This window comes from Syngnathus scovelli, chromosome 14, assembly GCF_024217435.2.
Source record: "Syngnathus scovelli strain Florida chromosome 14, RoL_Ssco_1.2, whole genome shotgun sequence".
Classification (NCBI taxonomy): Eukaryota; Metazoa; Chordata; class Actinopteri; order Syngnathiformes; family Syngnathidae; genus Syngnathus; species Syngnathus scovelli.
The window spans coordinates 12,830,191-12,852,349 of NC_090860.1; the positions used below are offsets into that span (position 1 = coordinate 12,830,191).

Consider the following 22,159-nt stretch of genomic DNA (forward strand, 5'->3'; position numbering starts at 1 on the left):
TACACACACAAAAAATGCTGAGTTGTTTTTAATAATAACCCACTTTGGATTGTTAGCAGATTGGGTGAATTGGATAAGCGCTTTTAAAAATATATGGATGGAAGCTGTGTGCATGTTTTATCCATCAAATTTTACCAAACATTGTATTTAACCGAATTTAGTTACAGATAAGTAGGTGTACCGCCATCTAGTGTTTGGAAGTGGAATTTCAGTGCACCTAGTACGCACAAGAATTTAATTAAATTAAAACAGAGGTATAATAATAATAATAATAATAATAATAATAATAATAATAATAATAATAATAATAATAATAATAATAAATAAAATAAGTAAATAAATAAAATAAAACATAATGATAAAAATAAAGCAAACTAGTGGGCCTTAAAATCAGCTAGAACTTCCATGACAATGAAATGACCATAGTTTAAAAAACTGCAAGTTTATCCTTGCAATATTTTGGACTATTTTTGCAGTGAGACGTTCGGCTGTATTGACTTTGATTGCGTGTTTACAGGCTGCTGGGCCTTCTGGCTAAGCAGAACCTTTTAAATGTCTTGCAAATTGTTTATGAAAGAGCGCTTTGTTTCATCAGGAGATTCAGGCAACGTGACGAAACCTACGAGGGATAGACAGACGGTCGGACGGACACACAGACAGGGATTCAGGGGATCCGAGGGGGCAATCAAGCGAGGGATGATCTGGCTTCCTGGCAGATGGCCGCAAGGCCTCTGCTGAGCTCAACTTGATTGGGGGAAAGAATTTGTTTGAAGAGACCATCGGTGCCTTGTTACACTGCCACAATTCAAAGTGTGCGTGTGTGTGTGTGTGTGTGGTGTGTGTGTGTGTGCACTTGCATACCTTTTTAATTGCCAACAGGGTAGGAGCACTTAAGTGTTAAGGCGCTGTCTCAGTAGCGCCTCTTGTGGACGGAAGAGGTCATTTCATTGACCTATCACACGTCGCTTTTACACACACGTTCAAGTGGACTGCAGTGCGTTCATAATGGTGACGTCACACAGGACATCTGCTGCCCACACTGTGTGCTGAGCGTTACAAAAACAGTGTTGAGCAAACACTGAGCCTTTTTTAAAGAATCAAGAAAAAAGGAATTCAAAAGAAGCCTATTTTGCAGAAAGGGAAGATTGTTTTTTTGGGGGGGGCAATTGGGAAAGGAATATAATGGAGTATTTTTTTGATTTTTTTGCAGTTTCAGGTGGAAAACGAATGTTTTGAAAGCGGCCGAAGGGGAGAATATGAAGGAGTCATTTTAAAGGTGCTGTGGGGAATATCAAGGAGCCTCTTTAATTGAGGTAAGTCATGCTTTCGAGTTTAAAAAAAATCTAAACGTGCTTTTTTCCCCCTATGTGAAATTAGTTTTCAACAAATGTCCTAAGGGATTCATTTTTAGTGGTTTTGTTTGTGTTCAGCAGACTGCAGCGGGCTGAACTCCTGCAGGGCATGCACTCTGGCGGGGCTTGTCACTTCCTCGAGCAGAGGGGCCGCTGGCGGGGGGCCCCACGCCTTGGCAAAATCGGGTCATAGAATAATTTTGAAGTCGAGATACAACAATGGAGTACAGCAGGAGCGCCGCTTTGTGATCGCAAACATACAGTTTGGGCAGACTGCATGAGAGTAAACTCAGGTAATGAACCACATGCTGCTTCACCAAGTTGTTATTTTGGTCAAGAGTCATTTTTTGTTAAAGGTCATGAAGCCTCAGGAGGCGGAGCTTGTCACAGAAATATCCAAGGTAAGAAGAATAGAATGACTTTAAATTCATTGTACAACTGATGTACAACAAAACACGAATTTAGGTGCAGTGGATGGTCTCGGAACTGAAGACCGGCTTGACGGGCGCCTTGCTGGAACTGGCCCACATCCAGCACGGCGACTCGGTCATGCGCGACGAGATGGAGGACAACCGGCGCCGGTGTCGGGAGAAAGCGTGGCGCTTGGAGGCCCTGGTGGAGTCCCTCAGGGTCAGAGTGCATCTGTTTTTATGTTGTTTGCAAAGTTGATAGTAGGCTGACGAGTTGTGTCGCCTCGTGCAGGAGGAGCTTGGCGTCATGCGGGGTCAAGTCGTGGCGCTGCGTGGCGCCACGCAGCGCCATCAAGAGGACGCAGAGAGTACTGCAGCTACATGCAACGAAACGTAAGTTAAATGTTTTTCCCATATGAAAAAAAAATCCAAAATGACCTATTTTTAAAACGTCTTTAACAAGGAGTTCACTTTGATTTACTAAAGTTATGGTTTAATTAAAAAAAAAAGCAAAATTATGCAACTGAGCAATTTATATTGTACCGGTATATATATATATATATATATATATATATATATATATTTAATATATATTGTATTTTTATGCAGTGATCCAGCAGAGGCATGCCACGGAAAAGTTCTGCTGCATTGCTTCTTGCAGGGTCTTAAAGCCGGACTCACCGAAGGAACAGGTCACAACTTCAAACACACACATGCATCTTTTTTGTGACAAGTTAGAATTAACCGAATAACCTGCTTGTGCAACACAGATGCGCGACACCAGGTGGCGCTGCAGCTGCTCCACTCAGAGTGGGAGTACGTGTCCACTTTGGAGCAACTCCACGACCAATATAAGAGCACAACACCCACGCAACACGTGACCTCGAACCCTCAGTAAGCCTAGCATGTTTTCAGATATTACAAGCATCTCAATTTAAATTTATTGTCACTTAAAATTGCTGATAAATATATAATAGAATTTTTGACTGCAGCGAGAAATTCGCCTCGTTGGTTGAGCGGCTCCTGCAGCGCCACCTGGTGTTCAGAGACACCCTGCAGGAGCGACTGGCCGCACAGCGATGGAAATCTCTGGTGGGAGATGTTCTAGTGCGGCTCGTCGGACAGAACGACGTGAGCGGGCACCTCAGGGGTTTGGGTTCCCAAACGCCCGCCGACCAAGTGTCGCTAAAACGAAATCTGTGTTTGCAGACGTCTTTCTCGGACACCTACGTGGCCTACGTGGGGGCGCTGGCCTCCTTCCTCTCGCTGGAAGTCCACAAGTTGGGCAAGCATGAGGAACAGGTAAACATTCAAACGACAACAAGGGCAACTGAATGAAAAACTGAATTTGAATTGTGCTTGTGCACGAACAGGGAAGAGGCCAAGTGGAAAAGGACCAAATCCAAGTGTTGTCGCTTCTTCTAGCGCCTGTCACTCGTGTCCATGGCTATCTGAGTCACATCCAGGTCAGATACCTCACACAAACATTTCTTTATCCAAGTTAATAGCCCAGGTGAATGAAATTTTCCAGAAAAAAGACACAAAAAGTTGTTACTTACTTGTCTTGCTTGCGTTGAGAACTTGCTGCAGTGGACGGGCAAAGATCATCCGGACTGCAGCCTGCTCCTGGGCACCGAGCGAACACTCCGGGACATTTTGTCGCGATGTCACACCATCTTGGAGGAGGAGGTCCGCTGGGACATTGGAGAAGCGCAGTACGTGGACTCTGACCGACTGCATGTACACCAAAAATTGTGTTGTCTTGACTGACTTGCATTCCAGTAGTTGCGGCGAGGCAGAAGCCAGCAGCTTGTCGGAAGACAGCGCCTCTTACAGGCCAAAGGGGGAAAGTGCAGCTCCGAGGTGAGTGTGGGCGCCCCCTAATGGTCCTTGTAAAATATGTGAAGATTGCACTCGCTTTCTTCCAGGGAGAGCCAGCAGGTGTCGGGCCTGACAAACGGGTCTGGTGTGGACCAGCACTCCATGCGCGTGGAGTGCTGGTCCTGCAGTCCAGTGAGACGGCAGACCTGTAGGTGCACGTCGGCCCGCTGTTGCCTCGTCACACCGGAGCCTGCAGGCCACACGGGCTTTGAAGAGCCGCAAAGTGATGCGGACAACACGTCCGCCTTTGAAGACTCCTCGGTGACCTCCTGCAGGGAAGATGAGGATGAGGACAGTCAGGTTCCTGTCCTCCTTAAGCCGTCCTCTCAAAATTCGGAGAGAAGCGTCTGCCTCCGCTGGCAGATTCCCAGGCGGACCCCTCACCCTCCTCCGAGGACACCGAACAGCTGCGGAAAAAGGCTAGTCAGCGTCAGGATGGGGTCACCGCCGCTCCGAGCCAAGAGTGCCTTCAGGCCCATCTGGGACAATCCGACAAAGCAGGTAATAGCTCTCAAACCTTTTATATTAGCATCAGTTGCTAACTATTACATCTGGGAGAACTTGACTAGGCTACTAAATTTTCTGTACTCTGATGTTCCATGTGCAGCTGTCTCCTGAGAAGGAGCACAGAGGCTTCCTGCCGGTCAAGACCCCCGCCAGGGTAAACTTTCTTACCCCGAGAGAACATCAGAGGTAAGTTGCTCTGACAGGATGTTTGCTCTTGCTCATGTCATGGTTTCGTTCTCCTTCAGAGCTGGACAAGGCCCGGTTCAGCTACCGCTGTCGGGCCAATCTGTGGCGCCGCCCAGTGGACGATTGTGGGAGGAGAGTGAGGACAGCGAGGGACCCTGCAGCACTATTTGACTGCTCCAAGGCTTCTGAAACATTTTGGCTTCTCAGACCAAGGAAATAAAACCACAACGTGTAGCTCGGAATTCTATAAGAATTATCTCGGGAGACAAAAAAATGGCAATGCAGAATTACAAATTTACATTCTGTAGTTGTAAGATTATGAGAATAAACTTGTATTTTGTTGGGAGAAGAAGTCTTAGAAATTAGGTCGCACTTTCTGCAAGTTTGCAATTCCCTATACATGTCACAAGATGGCGCCAAAGCACTTTTCTATTAGGCAAGTCTATTTATTGCCCGACTAATGAAGCTCCTCCCCTCATTTCAACATAATTATTTGTCCACAAGGGGGCGCTGAAGCAAAACTTTTACATCAGACAGTATTGGCCAGAGCAGTGACAATCAATTGATAACTTCATAATTGATTACATCTGAATTTACCCCAATCTAATTTCCGTGCATTAATACTAGCAAACTGGGGCAGTATATAATAAGAGTAAAATAAAAATATTTTTATTTCCTTTCCCTCAATATGACTCATCCCTTAAATTTTCCTTAACATTTCCAATATTCAGTCTTAAACGTTCACCACTTCACCCCCAAACCGAGTTAGCAAATAAAACTAAATGATCCAATGAGTTCTGGCAAACAAGAGCAGCGAGGGACGGGAAGGGGGGGGGGGGGGGGCTTAGAGTAGAAAATAAGACTGGGTGATTTATTCAACTCATCAAGACTGTTAATAATAATACAAAGGTGTTAAAAGGCCACATAGCATCCGGAGAACCCAGCAAAAAAAAAAAAAAAAAATACTGACTGGAAAAACTATTGTTTTGCTTCTCCATTTAAAGAATCGGCTTGTGGTGGTCATCATGATGAGAGCTGGGGACAGTTTGACGTCTTTTTTTTAATTTGCGTGCGGGGGTACCCTGGCTCCTAAAACGGGACGGCCTAAAGTGCACGTGTCCCCCCCCCCCCCCCCAAAAAAAAAAAAGCCTTGAATGAATCTTAGCAAGATGAAGTGATCGCCGTATCGTGTGTGTGTTTTTCTTACAACTTCAGAGAGGAACAAAACGGCTTCCGCTGGAGATTGTCATGTAAGTGCATTAGTTGTCTTTCTGGTTTTTATCTGACCGTAGCAGCATCGCTCATTATTATTATGAATGTGATTATTATTAGGCATTATCGGACTGAACAGCTACGGATGAGTACAACCAGAAACTTGACTTTATACAAATTATTTCGTCAGTGTATATGTATGTATACATGAAATATATATATACATATATACATACACACACACTGACACCCACACGCACAGACGCACACACACACTATCCACAAACATGTACAAGTTCATAGTCGTATAGCTTTTTGTTCTAAACCTTACATAGGCAACTTGTTTCTTATTTTTTTTTTGTTTCCATTTTAGCATATTATTAGAGACACCGTTAAGTAGAAAACAAAACAAAAAGGCACATCCGAGCGGCGCGGTTGGCTGGATTCTCAGTCCTGGGTGGGGAGGGGAGGGGGGGAGTTTGTCGGTATTTGGCGCTTAGGTCAGGGTCATTCCGATGTCCGCCGTTTTGACATCGTGGCTTGACGGGAATCAAAGTTCGCCTGAGCTCGATGTGCAAAAAATCCGAGCCGGGATGTTGGCGGAGGGGGCGGGGCGGTGAGGGGGGGGGGGAAGGCAACTTTTTGTGTGTCTTGGAAACAGTCACAGTGTAGAGTTGAGGGGATGGCGGAATCATGGTCACCTTTTGCAAGTCATGTATAAAAACGAAAAAAAAAAAAAAAAAGGAGCAAAAGCAAACAAAGAATCCCTTTCCCTTATCCCCCTGCATAAAATACAGATAAGACTTTGGCAGCTGTTCGGTGAGAAAGAAGCGTAACAGTTGAAGCTACAACAGTGAGAACTTTCCCCAAATGGGATGCGACCATTTTCTATTTAGCCACCTAGCCGTCCATTTTTTTTTGTAGAGTGCTTGTCCTCATTTGGGTCACGGGGTGGGGAAGCTGGAGCCTATCCTAGCCATCTTTGGGCAAAAAGCGAGCTACCCCCTGGACTGGTTGCAGGGCAAACACTAAAAACAGTCGGGTCAAAAAAAAAAGGTCAGATTGACTCGAGTGGTGTTTTGTCCTCTTTTGCTGGATTATTTTTGGCCCAACTGTTTTTAAAGTGCACCGTTAGACAATCGTCCATTTTCTATAGTGCTTGATTTCATTGGGGTCGGATGAGCTGGATCTTATCCCAGCTGACGTTGGGCACCCTGGACCGGTCGCCGACCAATCGCAGATATCGTCACCCAAGCATCGACACTGACATTCACGCTGTGGGCAATTTGGAGTCTGCGATGATCTTCGCATGCACGTTGTTGGAACGTGGCAGGGAGCCCGAGTCGCCGGAGTTGCGATGGGGACCCGGAACCTCACAACTGCAAACCCAAGATCCAAAAAGACACTTCCGAGACAATAAAGGACTTTGACTGGATGCGACTTGTCAATCTTCAGACATCAACCCAAGAGAGAATGCATTTTACCTGCTGAAGAAGAGATTTGTAACCCAACAAAATGATCCATCCATTCCATTTCTAAAGCGCTTGTCCTCTTAATTAAGAGCGGCAGGTGAGCTGGATCCTATCCCGGCTGGCGGCAGGCAAAAGTCAGGGTCGACCCTGGACGGGGTCGCCAGCCGACTGCGGGGGCACATTTAGAGAAACTAAGATCCACTCTGGCCAATTTTGAGTCGTCAGTGAAGCTAACATGCACGTTTTTGGACAGTGGTAGGAAAGCACGGGGAGGGGGGGCGGGGGGACATGCAAACTGCTCACAGGTAGGCCAGAGCAGAGACCCAAGGCTCAGAACTGAGAGGCCAACGTGCCGCCCATAAGGTCCCCGCGGCCAAGATGAGCGCCCCTTATCAACATGGAGGGTTCGCAAAAAAAGAAGGCGTGGCCTACGGGTCCCCCGCGGCGCTGTTTTCCACCAGCGAAAGTCCGTGCAGCAGCTCGCGCTTGTACGTCTTTGGGGGGAGCTTGGGCAACTGGGGGCTGGAGTTGTGGCGAGGGGGGACGGGCGGGGCGGCAATGATGGGCGCCGGGAGCGGACACAGGCTGTTCTGGCTGGCGCTGAGCGGGCAGCTCCGGCGGGGGACGCGCGGCGAGGGCGTGCCGGGCGGCGTGTTGGGCGAAGCGGGCGAGCTGCCGAAGTCCCAGTGGTAGCGGCCCACCGGCGAGGGCTGCAGGTTGAACGGGTAGTTGATGAAGATCTCCGGGGGCCGCTGGGGCACGGGCGGCGGCGTGTCGGGGAGCGGGTCCCGGGGGGGAGGCGGGGGAGGGCTGGGCAGGGGGCCGTCCAAGGGGCTGTTGTAGCCCGGAGTCCGCGGCTGCGTCCTGGGCAGGGGCGGCGGCAGCCGTGGGGGGATGGCGGGGGGGCTGTCTGACCGAGAGCTCTGACGACACACATGCAGACAACACGCTTAAAGTCCAGCAACGATCAGGCAAGGTGCAGGAAGCCTCGAGTCTTACTTTGCTTTCCGACATGGTGTCCTTCCTTCGAGGCGGAAGTGGCGGCGGTTTGAGGAGCTCCTCCCCCAGCTGGTGGAGGCTGCCGCATGACACTGACTGGAACTCTGACAGCGGGCACAAAACAATACATAAAAAAAAAAGCGGTAGCCAGCATGCAAAGAATTCCGATTCTGACGAATCAAAACTCACTGGAAGGCGGCAGGAGAACCGGAGCAAAAATGGAGTTGGAGCCTGCTAGATACAAAAGAGAGAGGGCCAGGTTTACTAATATGTAGGATGCCTCCAAATTCCACGCGGGCCTCAAACACACCGCCGTAGGAGCTGCTGAGGTCGTGCTCCATGAAGACCGAGCTGAGGTCCGAGGAGGCCGACTGCGGCGGGGTGGGCGTGTTGGGGGAGGTGGGCACCGAGGCGGACGCCGGCGTCTCGGGGTCCGTCTCGGCGATGCTCCGGAAGGTGAGCTTGTGGTGCGGCTCCCTCTCCAGGGCCTTCACATTGACGGTTCGCACGGGCCGGATCCCGGGCGATTTCAGCGTGAAGGTCGTCTTTCTGGGCTGAGAGCGGGAGGAGACCGCACGTTAAGCCTCACGTGGGCTTCCACGCGTCGGACGGTCCGGCGGCTTACAAATCGAGGCGCTTGTTTGCAGTTCCTGGGCTCGATCTCCATGGACGTGTTGAACAAGTAGTCTGAAAACTCCTTTTCGCTCCTGTTTCCCATCGGGTTTAAGTTCTCGAAGAACCGCTGAGGATTCAAAAACAAGTCAGTCAACACCAAAAACATCCATATTTCCTCAACTTTGATGTTCTTGCACAGTCGGTATGGATGTGCACGCACCCTGATGTCGTGCTCCACGTTAAGGCAGTAAGGCTGGTTCTGGTACTGCTGGATCTCGCCGGTGATTTCCGCCACTTTCCTCCTCTTGCTGAAGTTGATCAGCTCCTTGCCGTGGCGTTTCAGGAAGTCCGGGTTGCCCTCCTCCGTCTTGAGGATGTTGGTAAGGTAGATCCCTGCGGTGAGGAAGGAGGGGCCACGTTTGAGCTTAATGTGGACAACGATGCGGACAAGCGGGAAGGCTGGAGTGGACTTACCAAAGAAAGGCACACAGGGCGGGTTGATGGACTTGAGTTTGGCTAAGTACTTCTTGAAATGGTCTTGACTCAGTTCCACAGCCTCCTCCAGGATCCTCTTCTTCCTCTCCGGTATGGCCTGCACACACAAACATGGTTGCATGAGGCCATCTTGGGGTAAATTGAGCAGAAGCTACAACTTGTCTTCTGAGCAAATGCATGGACGGTATGGGTCACCTCATAGGTGTGGTCCAGGCGGTAGACGGGGACCGAGTTGATGGCGCTGACCACCTCCAGCACGCCGTTGAAGTTGTTGAGCTCCTGAAAGACCTGCAGGATCTCGATGACGCGTGTCCACACCGCCACGCGCTCCTCCAGGTTCATGGTCTCCACGATACACCTGACGCACATTTGGACGCTTAGTTGGTGCGCCGGCGCAAAGAGGACAACGTCGGCGCGGCGCTCACTTCTCAAACCACAGCGTGAGGTTGGTGGTGTGTCGGATCATCCGGAGCAGGTTGGGCGAGTTCTTTTCTTTGTCCTCTTTGGTCCACACGCTTCCCACCAGCTCAGATGGACGCACGGCTCTGCGGACGGATCGCCGTCAGCGCCCGTCTTTCCCGCCCAGCCTCGACGAGCGTCCACTCACCTGTAGAGCTCGGACTCCAGCAGGGTCAGCTGGCGGGCGATCTCGATGGGGTGCAGGGTCATGAGATCGAAGGAGTCCACCTGGCCGGCGCGGCAGATGTGCCACTCGATGGGCGGGGGCGTGCTGCCGAAGGTGAGGTTGTGGCTCACGCCGTTGGACTGGGTCTGAAGCTTACGCCGGATGATCTTGTTGATGGACTCCACCCACTTGCGCATGGACTTGCCTGGGGTCAAAAATGGTGGAATGGTGAGGGGAAGTTAATGGAGAGGAAAATATTCGGGATAAGTGGCTTTGTATTAGGGAGAAGAAGAAAAAAAAAAAAAGGTATGAAGCAACTTGGGAACAGCCTGACCTCGCAGTTGGATTTTGCTCTTGATGTATTCCTCTAAGCGAGTCCTCAGCTCGGGGTCGTTTTCAAAGTCATAGAAATGATGCTCCACCCACTGACGGAATACGTTGAGAACCCTGCGGAGCAAATCCGAGAAGCTGACACAACTGACCCTAACTTGCTGAAGGAAAAGAGGTAAACATCTCACCTGAGCTGGACCGGCTGCACATATTCCTTGCGGAACCTCTGGAGCTCAGCCGCCATGGGCTGGTCGCCGTTCCACAGGGCCTGCCGGTCTTCCTCCGTGGGCTCCGGTTCTGGGATTTCGATCCTGAACACACGCAATGAGGGAATGTCACAAAGGAAACATCAACAGCGACAACAATAAGTGCTAGAGGGAGGAGCTTACCTGTCAATCAGCAGTGTCAGAAGCTCCTGAGGCTTGCAGAAGGATCGGTACGTGGTCAAAAAAGTGCGCACAAAGTTTGGATCTAAAAGAAACAATTCGTTAGGAAAAAAATATTCAAATAATAAGCAACGTTATAGCTGCACAATACTTACCGGCATACATGTGGTAGGTGAGCCTCTCGATGAGTTTGACCACCGTGCCCGCCTTGATGATGGGGATGCCCGTTTTGCTCTGCACTTTGTCCTCAAACACGATGTTCTCCTCAGAGTCCTGCACGGCGAAACGGTAAAGCTCCGGCGAGGGCAGCCGGAGCGGGTGCGCCCGCTCCTCGTGCTGCAGCTCCGTGTCCAGCATGCGGTCCAGCGTGGAGCGGTACTGCAGCGTGACCAGCGCGGCCATCCACGCCGCCTTCTCCTCGCCGGTGCGGGCGCAGAAGACGGCGCAGTTCTCGTCCTTGCCTATCAGCTCGAAGGCGTGCCGCAGCTCCGGCGAGTCCTCGCGGTCCACGATGCGCACTTTGCGCAGCACGAACTTCTCCTTCAGGCGGTACTCGGCGCCGCTCCCCGAGCCGGGCAGCCGCGAGCTCTGATTGGCCTTGCAGCTGATCATGAGGCCGTCGAAGAGGAAGTTGTGGCGCTCGTGTTTGGCGCCGGCGCGCAGCAGCGGGCCCTCCAGGATGAACTCGCTGCAGCACTGGCCGATGTCCTTGCCCTCCCAGCCGTCGATGCTCTTTTGGATCTCGTTCATTCGCTTGATGGCTAGCTGCTTGCTACGGATCTGTCGACTGTACAGGCGGTACATGGGCTCGCTGCGGGGGGGTCACAACAAACACACACGTCAATACACACACACTCCGAGCGCTGTCAGAGTGAATTTACCCGGGCTTTCGCCGTGGCTGCTGCTTGGCGTAGATGCGTTCCACGCTGCACTGGAGGTTGAGTAGCGCCGTGATGGCCTGCTTCAGACACTCCCGGTCATCCTGGTCTTCACTGCGCTCCTGAAGTTGCTGCACAGCAAACATGATGGGGGGGAAAGGAGGGGGGCATCACATCTTGCGCCATACTATACTCCAAATATGAGTGAGTACCTGCAGGAGCTCAAAGTAGTGCATGCAGTGGTACACAGGCACCATCATCAGCTGCGGAAGGACGTACTGAACGGCCTCCTTGAAGCCTTCTGCTACAGACTGTGAAGAAAAAAAAGGCATGAAACCACTTGTGGACTTGATATAGAATCACTCCCAAGCAAAACGGCCATGTACAGTATATTTCACATGTTTCGAAAGGTGGACATATGCGAGGGCGGGGGGGAGTAACCGGAGAAGAAGCCACCACCGTAGTGGCGTCCATTTAAATCTCCTCTTCCCCTGATGGACAATCAATACGCTCGGAGCGGAGGCTCCTCAGCAGTCCCTAAAATGGACGCCGAGTCCCATTCGAGTTTTTGACGAACATATGAAATGATTAGTGGACAAATTGGACTACAATTTGTGTCGTCTTTGTGGTGAATGTTACTTTGGTGTCAGCCCCCGAGCACGCTTCAGTGCTATTCTTGCGAGGAATGTCCACAAAAAAAAAATAAAACAATGTGGCTGCGGTGAATAAAGCGTACACAGACGCCCAACACGTCACAAGATCCTCGCGGGGAGGAATTCCATCTTGGCTTCAAAGCACCACAGGAACAAATAGAGGGAGTGACCTAACTTTTACCTCTGTGCAAAAAGTATTTTTATTGTTTGTTTTTTTTCCAGGGTTTTTTTTTTTTTTAAAGACAGGGAGTGGTTTAGAGACGGTTTGTTTTGGAAAAACATGCAAGGAGCTGTAAGACCAGATTGAAGAGATGACTGAGAATAGAGGCGACTTAAAAATTGCTGAGGAAAAGAGAAACAAATTTGATCACCCCCCCCCCTACATACAAAAATTCCCCCACTTCTGCAAATTCCGAAAATCTCAGAGTAACTGACACACACTATGTGTGTCTTGACCTCCACTGAAACATTCACTGACTCCCCAGAAGCTCCTCAACTCACTTCAACTATAGCTTGGGCACAAAGTCACCACTAGAGGGAGCCAAAGCTTTACTGTTATTTCTTCAGCTTGAGCAAAAAGTCAATGGGTCAGACGTTGGTACCTGGAAGTAGAGGCCCACGGTGGGTCGGGCCATCAGGTTGTTGAAGTGCTCGTGGAAGACTTTGCTGAGGATGTCCTGGGAGAGCGTCTCGTAGGGGTCGAACGCTTGCTCCTGCGCACGCAGTCGACAAGAACCGTTTTACGACATGTGCCGTCGACCTAGATTCATTCGGCGGCGGCGTGAGAATCGAGCGCACCTCGGCCAGGTCCTCGAAGCAACTGCCCACCAAAGGGTGAGGGCTGCCGTCGGCTGTCATCTCCACGGCGTCCTCGATGAGGCCGAGCAGCTTGACCGTCAGCTCGTGGATGTCCAGGATGTTGCTGAAGATCACCTCCACGTCCTGAGCAACGCAACCAACAATAACTTATGACTTCTCCGACTGATCTTCTTCCATTTGTACCTTTTCAGCTTGCATCATCCTTCATGATTGCTTTATCTGGCGAAAGGTCACGTTCATTAGCATGATGTAAAAGGAAGGAGCGACGACGGGGGCTAAAAACAACATTGGAGTGGAGCAGAAGAAGCAGCAGGCAGACATAATTGGCGCTATTTTGGCCAGGCAGATGCCGTTCTTGTCTCTACATAATAACACGCTGCGCATTCCGCGAGGGCCTCCTCATCCCAGCCATGCCGCAAATTACCCAAAAAAGAGCAACTATGCAAAAGCCGCAGCCGAGGGCCCAACTTTCCATTCGCGCCTTCACAATATCGTACGCCGCTCTTGTTTGGGTTTCATTTGCTGAGCTGGGAGTAATCCTTCAATACGCTTAGGTGGGATTTAACCCTAAATGCGTTTGTAATCACGCTAAGCTGGGAAAGCGGACTGCTCGTCAGACGGATTTTCCAGCGCCGCGCCTCGCTGGCTGGCTTGCTTGCTTACCCGCGGCGTGAAGATTTTGGAGTTGGACAGGAAGTGGTGACGGAACACTTTGATGATTAGGTCCAGCTCGCGCAGGTACTGGCGCTCCTCGGCGATCTCCAGACGCACCAGGTCGTCGTACGTCAGCTCGCCCGACGTGGAGGGCTCGTCGGTGCACTGCGACATCAGGCCGATGTCGTCCTCCTGGTCGAACATGTCCATCAGCACCTGCAACGTCAACTCGCGGTCAGACGACCTGAAAAAATTTCCATTTTGATGATTCCAACGTTTCACCTTGTCGGCACACATGGATACTTTGATGTCCTGCTGGCTGATCTCGTAGTGGCGAATATTGCCCACGTAGTTGCCTGCCAACTTCAAAATGTCCGCCGATATGTACTCCACCACGGCCACGATGTACAACGACACGTGGTAGTCCACTCGGTAGCCCAGCACCTCCTGTTTGGAAATGGCGAGTCAGCGGACGTCTTACGGAAACCAAGCGGCGTTTCTCAAACCTTAAGCAACGGGTGGATCTTGTCCACGGGGAGAAGCAAGGGATTCCTCCTCTTCCGCTTCTCGATGGCCGACTGCGCGTCGGCGATGGCCCACTTGTCTATCGGGTGGGGAAAGGTCTTCTGAACTCGCTCCTGGTGACGGCAAAAGGAAGGTCAACCAAACCGAGCCGCCTTGCAAAGATGGCAAAGTGGCGTTTTTACCTCCACGTCCTGCACGGAGCGAGGCTGCGCCACGCACAGCATGTTGAGAAGCTGCAGGATCAGCTCCTCAATGTGCTGCAGGGCGTCCTCCTTGGCTTGGAGGTTAGGGTGGACCTGCTTCTGCACCTGAACATGACAAAAAAAAAAAAAAAATGGGGCAAATGAGCGTTCACTTAAAAGCAGCTCAATCATCAACACGGGAGCCATAAAAGAACGGAATCAGTTGAGATCCTCAGGGCGAGAACGGTCCGAGCAGGTGGACAGTGAACGGCGAGGTCGAGCAGAGAAGCAAAGTAGGCCACGGGGAAAGCGAGCGCCAGGCCCCGCAGGAAGGAATGCGAGCGCTAAGACTTAAAAAGGCCAACGTCATCGGCGCCCAGCATTCCTATGCTCTGACTTGACTGGAGATGCTGCAGCGTGCAGAAAGTCCCCTCTCCGAGAATCCAGTCGCCGTGGCGGAGCGAAAAAAGAAATAAAAAGAAATACCGAGTCTTGCTTTTTACTTGTGTTATGAACTTTGGGCCAGTCGACAAAGTGGAAAATCAGAAGCCACAAGTTGGCCTGGTTGCCGTTCCAGTAGTTGCACACTCACAAGACTGGCTGGAAATCAGACACCTCCACTTAGAAACACACACACACACTCTCGAAATTTACAGCTCCACGTTCACAAGCAAAAGCGGACTCTGAGATCAAGCCTGCACGCGTGCACTTGACCAAATTCCAGAAAACGCCGAGCTTGGTGAGTCACGGCGCCGCGCACTTCCAGGGGTTTCCCCCTTGCGCAAGCTACATTCACACCCGCCTCACCGAGGCCCGCGAGCAACACGTGTCAACCGCCGCCCACCGGACAGCGGCAAGATGGGAGCAAAGCGGCAAAATGCACAATTGGAAAAAAACTGCATAAAAAGACAGAGTGAGAGCTCTGCACCGACATTTAGGAGCTTTGTCTGTGATGCTGCACTTTTTACACTGCTAGTCATCTAATGCCAAAATAATTAAAAAAAATATATATATACAATACAAAAATATAACAAATCAGGATTTATATGATCAGGATTAGGCGTCGGTTATGGAGTTAAAAAAATTGGTAAGGTTAAAATTTGTGCAAAACAAAGGCTGGGCCGTACAATAGCAACTGGACAATGTTGAAACCGGCTTAACATTTCTAATTCAATTGATTATTCACTGAGCTGTGTATGTGAGGGGAGGGGCGAGGCGGGGGGGGGGGGGGGGGGGGGGGGCACATTGGGCTCAGGTTGCAGGTTGTGTGTGTGAGTGTGTGCTTGTTATTAAAGCCAAGCATGTGTCACTGTTTGTGATTCACGCCATGACATCATCGGCCATTACGAGCAGACTGTCTGGGGAAAACTCGGGGCAGAGATCAACTGGCAGACAAAAGACACACGCGCGCAGGTTCGAACACACACACGACCGCAGACGACGTCACACACCGCACAAAAAGCGAAAGCATGCTTCGATACCAACGAGAAAAAAATCGCCAGGTTTCAAACGTAGCTTCGAAGTATCGATGAACAAGTTTCGGGACACAATAAAAATTTAGACCTGATGATCAAACTGGTTGAAATAAAATGCCCAATCGGGATTAAGTTTTTTTAATACATTAAAATACAAAAATGGTGGCCAAGGTTAATTAAGGAGGCTCGTAACCGAAGCTTCAAACCGACGAGGGAACACAGCGACTCTTGATGCCAGCAAAAGGGCAGACGGCGGGAATGCACAGTTGTCAATAACGGCGGCGTGGCGGAGGCTAAATGAGGCCGTCGTCGTCCGGAATAGCCCGGGACGACACGCAAGCACAACAGCACACCGTCATCCACACACAAATGGCGCCATCAGTGGCTCACTCATTTTTTTTAACAAAAGTGACAAAAATGGAGAATATTTACAATCAATTTGATCAAACCAATCGCGCCGCTGATGAAGATGGAGAGGAAAAAGAAAGTTGTAATTCTGCTGAGCAAGGACATTCAAATTAAAATGACTTCCCCTTCTGGAAGTTTCATTTACAGTAGGCCCTTGGGAAGGAACAATGTTGGCTAAAGTAACAGTTAGCACAAGTATGCACACCCTCCCCGATCACGTGGCTGCGTTGGGAATTAAACAATCACGTTCGAAATGATGTTCACTGGGAGGAAGTCAGGACACACTAGCTCGCATTTTGAGCCACCAGGTTGCTACAAGAGGGTGTCAAAGCACTACTTTAGTCTAAACCTAGCCGCTCAAATCACACTGTTCCTTGACACCAAGATGATGCCAAATTAATATTTTGGTGTGCAAAAATAGCAAACAGGTGACATTTTAGTGTGGATTCCTAACCAAATTTTCGTGACGATGATGTCAATCATCACTTCCTGGAAAAGAATATTTATATTTAGCACAGAAAAAACACCCAAAGAGTGAATGTAATTGTTTGTTTTGGTGGCAAAGGTTTGCTCGACGAAGACGTTTTGCTGTTGTTGCTCATTACCTTGCGCAGGGCTTGCACGAAGAGGCCTCTCCACTTGTGACTGTTTTCGTCACTGGAAAAGTCGTAGATCTGCTGGGGCTGCATCGCTGCTGCTTCTGCTGCGGTGGTGGCGGCTCCTGGCGTTGCCGTGCTCCGGCCCGAACTGTCAGCATCGGCCCCGGCGGATAGTTAGCCCGCTTTTGTGGGTGGGTGGGTCAGTCCAGGGCGGCGAGCACGGCTAAAGAGTCCGTCTGTTCGTCCGTCCAACGCGGCCGGTTGCCTTCGATCGTAAACGAACCGGACTGGGCGGGGAGGTCGTTTTGTTAAGGCGTTGAAAAGCAATCTACATTCGGGGTTAGGCACATGTAGCTCCGGGGTCCACTCGTTAGCTTTGCCGGCTAACGAGGGGGGTTAGCCCACCGTTCGGTGTAAACACAGCACGGCGGCTAACTCGGAAGCTAACGGCTAACAACAAGGTGGCTAAGCGACACCCTCGCCGGTTCTAAACTATTACAGGCACGTTAAGTTGAATAAAGTGGCGGCATTTGGGGCGAAGAAGCCCGATAACGGGCAAAATTGGGAACGCGGTGGGTTCCGGGGTGCCTTCGAAGACACCTGTAACGCTAGCACGGTTAGCTCGGCGGAGCAAAGCCGCCGCTGGCCTCCGACGAACAAGACACTTTCTCCGCCGTCACATGCGGACAGCTTGGAAGCGTTGAAAATCCTCCCTCAAACAAAAACAAAAGAAAAGAAAATAGTCGCACAGCAGTGGTCCCAAAGTAAAGAAATCCGACGACTCGGAGGGCGGCGACACGGTCAAGTCCCGCCGTGGGAAAGTCTTCTGTGAGCGGTGCGGCGCAGGAGGAGGAGGCGCAGCCAGCCGGGATGGTTTTGGGTTCGCTTTGGAAGTCGGACAAGATGTTCGTTCGGGGCAACTCCGCTGTCTGCCTGCCTGCTTGCTTGCTTACTGGCGTCCTTCAGATGAACTATTGTAGCAAAATATATATTAAAAAAAACAAGGCTGACATGAGTGACACGTCTTCCACAAAACTATGTTTTTTATTTTTGTTTTTTTTACAATGCATACGAGTCCTGCTTGGTTTATTCATGACAAAAGCACATTTCACTCGAAGCGACGTTACATAACTTTTATTTTTAAAAAGTAATATTTTAAAAATATTGTATTTTTTTCCATTCCATCCCTATAAATGTAAATAATAACATCTGTTATGCAAAGCGCTTTTTACGACGACAGCTGTTGTGAAAGCGCTATATAAATAAAGATGTATTAATAATCTATATTATTCTTTTGAAAATCATTACATTACACTATACGTGAAACACATTGTATTAAAAAAAACTTTTTAAAATACAAGAACATTGAAAAAAACCCTATTTAAATTAAAATTTATAGTGCAATACATTAAAGAATTCCAACTAAATTTATAGATTGTAGTTCCAAGATTTACTCAGAACTCAACATGTATTACTTAAAATAACACATTTTCAACAGTTATAGATATAAAAACACGCACACACGCAGTATATTTAATACTCATTCAGCCCGTGAGTGCTCGCACGCCCTCTCGCGGACAAATATGGTGCTACTCCTGTACAGCTCAGGAAGAGCGACTGCTTCTGAGATAAATATATCAACATTAATTTTGACATTGCAAAACGTGAAAAAATGAGTCAGGTATAACGTTTGCATTTAAAAATACTTTGTCTTTATTATATAAAATCAGTAATATTTATTGGTCAAAAACAAATGTGTTAAAAGCCACGATATGTGCTTAACCGAGTAGGTGTAAATATTTGGCATGATAACAACCTGAGTGGTGTGCATGACACTTGGCAGTAAGTTAATATGAAGAGGAAAGGGAAAAAACGTGATTGTAGATTAACAATATACAGTATAGATATGTTTCCCCCCCAGAATGGAAGTAAAATGTGCTTTTCAGCGAACAATAAACGTTCTAAAAATCCACCTTACTTATAAAACCGTTTTTCATTTAAAATCACATTCTGTATAGCTGGTGCATTTTTGAAGTTTGACTTCATTTTAGTGATTGCATCCTTTGGCATAACGGTCAAGTAGATGTTTGCAAGTGATCCAGAAAATGGATGAATTACTTGCGAGGCTCTTAAGTGTCGGGTTTAAGTCCATAGATCAACTCGGCACGTCTAAAACGTGAAGATCTTTGTTGTTTCACAACAATAATCTCAGTGGATCTGTTCTAAAAATAAAAACAGTCACATGTAAAATGTTCCCCCACTCCCCCCCTTGAATTCCCAAATGAAGGCCACGACCTCGTTGCTCTCACAAGAACAATTAGAGCGCAAAACGTTTCTCCACCTCGTCGGCGACCATTTCGGCGATGGCGAGCGAGGAGGTGGCGGCGGGCGAGGGAGCGTTGCGCACGTGTAGCACGCGGCTGCCCAGGTCGCCTACGCCACCGTCAAACACAAAGTCGTCCACCAGGTTCCCATCCCGGTCCAGCGCTTGCGCTCGCACGCCAGCTGGACCCCTGAGAACATTAAAATCCGTTTCACTCTGTTATCATAAATATAATATCGAATAATATTTTTATTTACCTGAGCACGTCACTGCGCGACAGTTCTGGTATATACTTTTGGAGGATCTTAACCTGCGCCCCGATGAAGATGCCTCGGTACATCTCGCCCATGCCGTACGAGATGTTCCTCAGCACGAGTTTCTGAAGACCTCTGACACAGCCAAGTTAGAGTGTAACTGTCACACTATATCACTCAGCCACAGTCCCTTTGACATTGGTTCCCGCGGGACTGACCTGAAGCTGAGCGCGTCGGCCAGGTCTCTCACGTTAAAGTCGTAGATCTTGTATCCTTCCCTCTTGAAGGCCAGCACGGCGTTGGGTCCGAGCCAGATGCTGCCGTCCATGCGTGGCGTGAAGTGGACCCCCAAGAAGGGGAAGCGAGGGTTAGGCACCTTGAGGGGGTGGGGGGGAGCAAAGTAGCAAAAAGTCATTTTTCATTCCTATTTATTCCTTTCAACATTCTAATCCGTAATATACAACGTGCTTCTATCTTCTAATGACTTACAGGTGTCCTTAAAAACACAGACTGATAAAACGATTCCCTGGGAAAAGTTTGGAATTCCGTTCTGATAAAAAACATGTGGCCGTAAAGTGATTGCGTAACATCGGGGAGAGGGAAGGGGGAGGTTAGGGCTTACGGGATAAATGTTGCCTTTGACCAGGTAGTGCTTGTCCGGCTTGAGGATCAGGTAGTCTCCTCGGAAGGGGACGATGCGAGGCTCCCGGCTGCACCCGGAAATTTGCGACAGGCGGTCCGAGTAGAGACCCCCGCAGGTTAGCACGTAGCTGCAGCGAAGCTCGTTGCCCTGTGGGAACGCACCCGGAAGGCATTCGATAACTTTATTTAGAAATAAACCGTAACGTTTGGGCCGCTCACTTTTTTATCTTTGATGATGATTGGATATTTGAGTCCTGAAAAAGACAATCATAACGATGACATCATCAGTTAGCGCGTCTCTACGCTGCTATTGCTTCTTACCTTCAGCGCTCCCTGCTGGGCTCTCGGCGGCCAAGGAGATGTCGCTCACTTCGAACTGTGCCACCACCTTGCCGCCGGCCTCCTCAAAGTCTTTCCCGTATTGCAGCGCGACCTGCCGCCAGTCCACGATGCCCGTGTTTGGGGAGTCCAGCGCCATCACGCCCTGGACGGGGAGAAGGTCAACGTTCAGCCAATGAATCAAAGAAGAATAAAACAATCCAAGGAAAAACAAATCAAGGCAAATGTCAAAGAATCAAACTTACCCTGCAGTACGGCTCCCGCTCTTTAATACCTTTAGCGTCTATCATGTTGAGTCCCGGCACCTCGTTTTTCAGGCCTCGTTCGTACAACGCTTTGAGGCGAGGGATTTCCTCCTGTTCCACGGCCACAATAAGCTGCAACCACACACACGCACAATCTTTACACTTTTAGTGGATGTAAAATACTCGAGTGGCTACAAAAGTTGATTCGACCTTGCCGCACTTCTTGTAGGGCAGTTGTTTCTTGTCGCAGTATTCGTAAGCTAGCGCCGCCCCTCGCACGCATAGGCGAGCTTTGAGCGAGCCCGGCGTGTAGTAGATGCCGCTGTGGATCACGCCGCTGTTGTGGCCGCTCTGGTGGGCCGCTGAAAAAAAAAAAAAGTATTTAAAATTTATTTAATATTTAAATGTATTTGAATGGCTTACAGAGCTCTTTCTCCTTCTCCAGCAGGGTGAAGGTGAGGCCGGGGTGTCGCATGATGAGCTCCCGGGCGGTGGCCAGGCCCACGATGCCGGCGCCCACCACGGCCACATCACACGTACTGGAAGAGCACACGCTGATTAGTCACCAATAAATTAAAAACCGTCCCCTATACATTCGGAGGCCGGGCGTGTTGACAAAGCGGTTCAACGTCCTGCTGTTCGACACAACCACCACGACCTTTGAGACGGACATCATGCAACCCGATGCGCATTTGACCCTTTTCTTTTTTTTAAATATATTTAACAATTAGAAAAAATAAAATGTGTGAACGGACAACGAACAGTACTTTGGAATCCTGCACAGGAAGTCCCACAATGGAGTCAATGGCCAAATGTTCAGAGACTGAAATAACAGCTCCAATCTTGTGACCTCAGAAGAACTTGCTGCCTTGTTCTTCTCGAAAGCAAGCACAAGAAAACATGAAGTGTTTACAGTTGCCACCCCCTTTGCACGCCCCTGTCCACATTGAAATGGATCAGTTCAGTCGTGATTCGTTTTTGTGTGTGTGTTTTTGTGTGCTTAAATTTATGTGCTTGCTTGGCAAACATGCTGAATTTGTGTCTTTGCTCCTAATGCATTTCATTTGGCGTCAATTAAATCCGGTTTCGCTCCCGATTCCCAACAAATAACGGGGCGACTGTACAGTGCCCCAGTCAGGGAGTCATTGCATAACCGCCCTGCCTTCAAACTCTGCAGACACACTCGACTAATGTGAAACACATGAACGCGCTGTTCTTTTAAAAGGGCGTTTCAATAGAATAAAAAAGAAATAAAACAAATACAAAAAATTATTTCTCTGTGCGTTGTGAAATTGGTTATTTGTTAGACCCGCTGTAAAATGCCCTTGACAGTGCAAACAAGTCAATAAAAGCTGCTGATATGGGAAATGCATGTCGTAAATGTGCACATATACAAAGTATAAAAGGAGAAATGTGAGTAAATTAAATGTTTTTCCTCTTACCTGTGCAAGTGTCTTGTGCAGGTGTCATTTAGCAACTTGGCGCTAGCAGCCTTTAAGGGGGTTCTTGTGCCCACGATCCGAAACATGGCAACCTCTCGTCCGAGTATTGTATAAAAAAATAGAAAAGGACAACGCTAAAAGTATTTTCAGGGATGGGTCCGCCTTCTCTTGTCACTTTTCCCCCTCCTCCTCTTCCCTTCGTCGATGTCAGCTAACTTCCCACATGAAACCCAAAACTCGCGTCAAGACCC

General features: G+C 49.2%; 3 protein-coding genes across 10 annotated transcripts; 1 reads left to right on the top strand and 2 right to left on the bottom strand.

The window, feature by feature from the left end:
• Nucleotides 1-909: 909 nt before the first annotated feature.
• Nucleotides 910-5,464, top strand: si:ch211-67f24.7 (uncharacterized). Of its 6 annotated transcripts, none has more exons than XM_049740790.2 (15): nt 910-1,313; nt 1,431-1,645; nt 1,709-1,753; nt 1,818-1,982; nt 2,055-2,155; nt 2,372-2,454; nt 2,533-2,656; nt 2,755-2,893; nt 2,972-3,064; nt 3,136-3,228; nt 3,353-3,477; nt 3,545-3,625; nt 3,670-4,144; nt 4,251-4,336; nt 4,396-5,464. In XM_049740790.2, the coding sequence occupies exons 3-15, from the start codon at nt 1,712-1,714 to the stop codon at nt 4,505-4,507; spliced, it is 1,719 nt and encodes a 572-aa protein (XP_049596747.1). In that variant the 5' UTR covers nt 910-1,313; nt 1,431-1,645; nt 1,709-1,711; the 3' UTR covers nt 4,508-5,464. The 6 variants fall into 6 exon arrangements, with proteins under 6 accessions (XP_049596747.1, XP_049596746.1, XP_049596744.1 ...); XM_049740789.2 differs by having other exon boundaries at nt 916-1,313; nt 3,341-3,477; nt 3,548-3,625; XM_049740787.2 differs by having other exon boundaries at nt 917-1,313; nt 3,341-3,477.
• sos2 (son of sevenless homolog 2 (Drosophila)) lies at nt 5,194-17,599 on the bottom strand. 2 transcript variants are annotated; one of them, XM_049740660.2, is made up of 23 exons: nt 16,670-17,599; nt 14,182-14,307; nt 13,981-14,112; nt 13,757-13,921; nt 13,484-13,690; nt 12,800-12,943; nt 12,604-12,714; nt 11,561-11,659; nt 11,352-11,479; nt 10,626-11,281; nt 10,474-10,555; nt 10,273-10,395; nt 10,089-10,201; nt 9,737-9,959; nt 9,555-9,674; nt 9,325-9,487; nt 9,109-9,226; nt 8,855-9,027; nt 8,645-8,761; nt 8,330-8,573; nt 8,209-8,253; nt 8,020-8,123; nt 5,194-7,943 (listed from the first exon to the last, which is right to left on the bottom strand). In XM_049740660.2, exons 1-23 carry the CDS (start codon nt 16,751-16,753, stop codon nt 7,449-7,451), a joined length of 3,972 nt encoding a protein of 1,323 aa, XP_049596617.1. In that variant the 5' UTR covers nt 16,754-17,599; the 3' UTR covers nt 5,194-7,448. The 2 variants fall into 2 exon arrangements, with proteins under 2 accessions (XP_049596617.1, XP_049596618.1); XM_049740661.2 differs by having other exon boundaries at nt 8,209-8,250; nt 16,670-17,598.
• Nucleotides 17,600-18,352: 753 nt separating this feature from the next.
• Nucleotides 18,353-22,144, bottom strand: l2hgdh (L-2-hydroxyglutarate dehydrogenase). Of its 2 annotated transcripts, XM_049740842.1 has the most exons (10): nt 21,909-22,144; nt 20,890-21,005; nt 20,677-20,828; nt 20,467-20,598; nt 20,204-20,366; nt 20,102-20,136; nt 19,863-20,030; nt 19,459-19,616; nt 19,244-19,375; nt 18,353-19,176 (listed from the first exon to the last, which is right to left on the bottom strand). In XM_049740842.1, the coding sequence occupies exons 1-10, from the start codon at nt 21,992-21,994 to the stop codon at nt 18,981-18,983; spliced, it is 1,338 nt and encodes a 445-aa protein (XP_049596799.1). In that variant the 5' UTR covers nt 21,995-22,144; the 3' UTR covers nt 18,353-18,980. The 2 variants fall into 2 exon arrangements, with proteins under 2 accessions (XP_049596799.1, XP_049596800.1); XM_049740843.1 differs by lacking the exon at nt 20,890-21,005.
• Nucleotides 22,145-22,159: the final 15 nt, after the last annotated feature.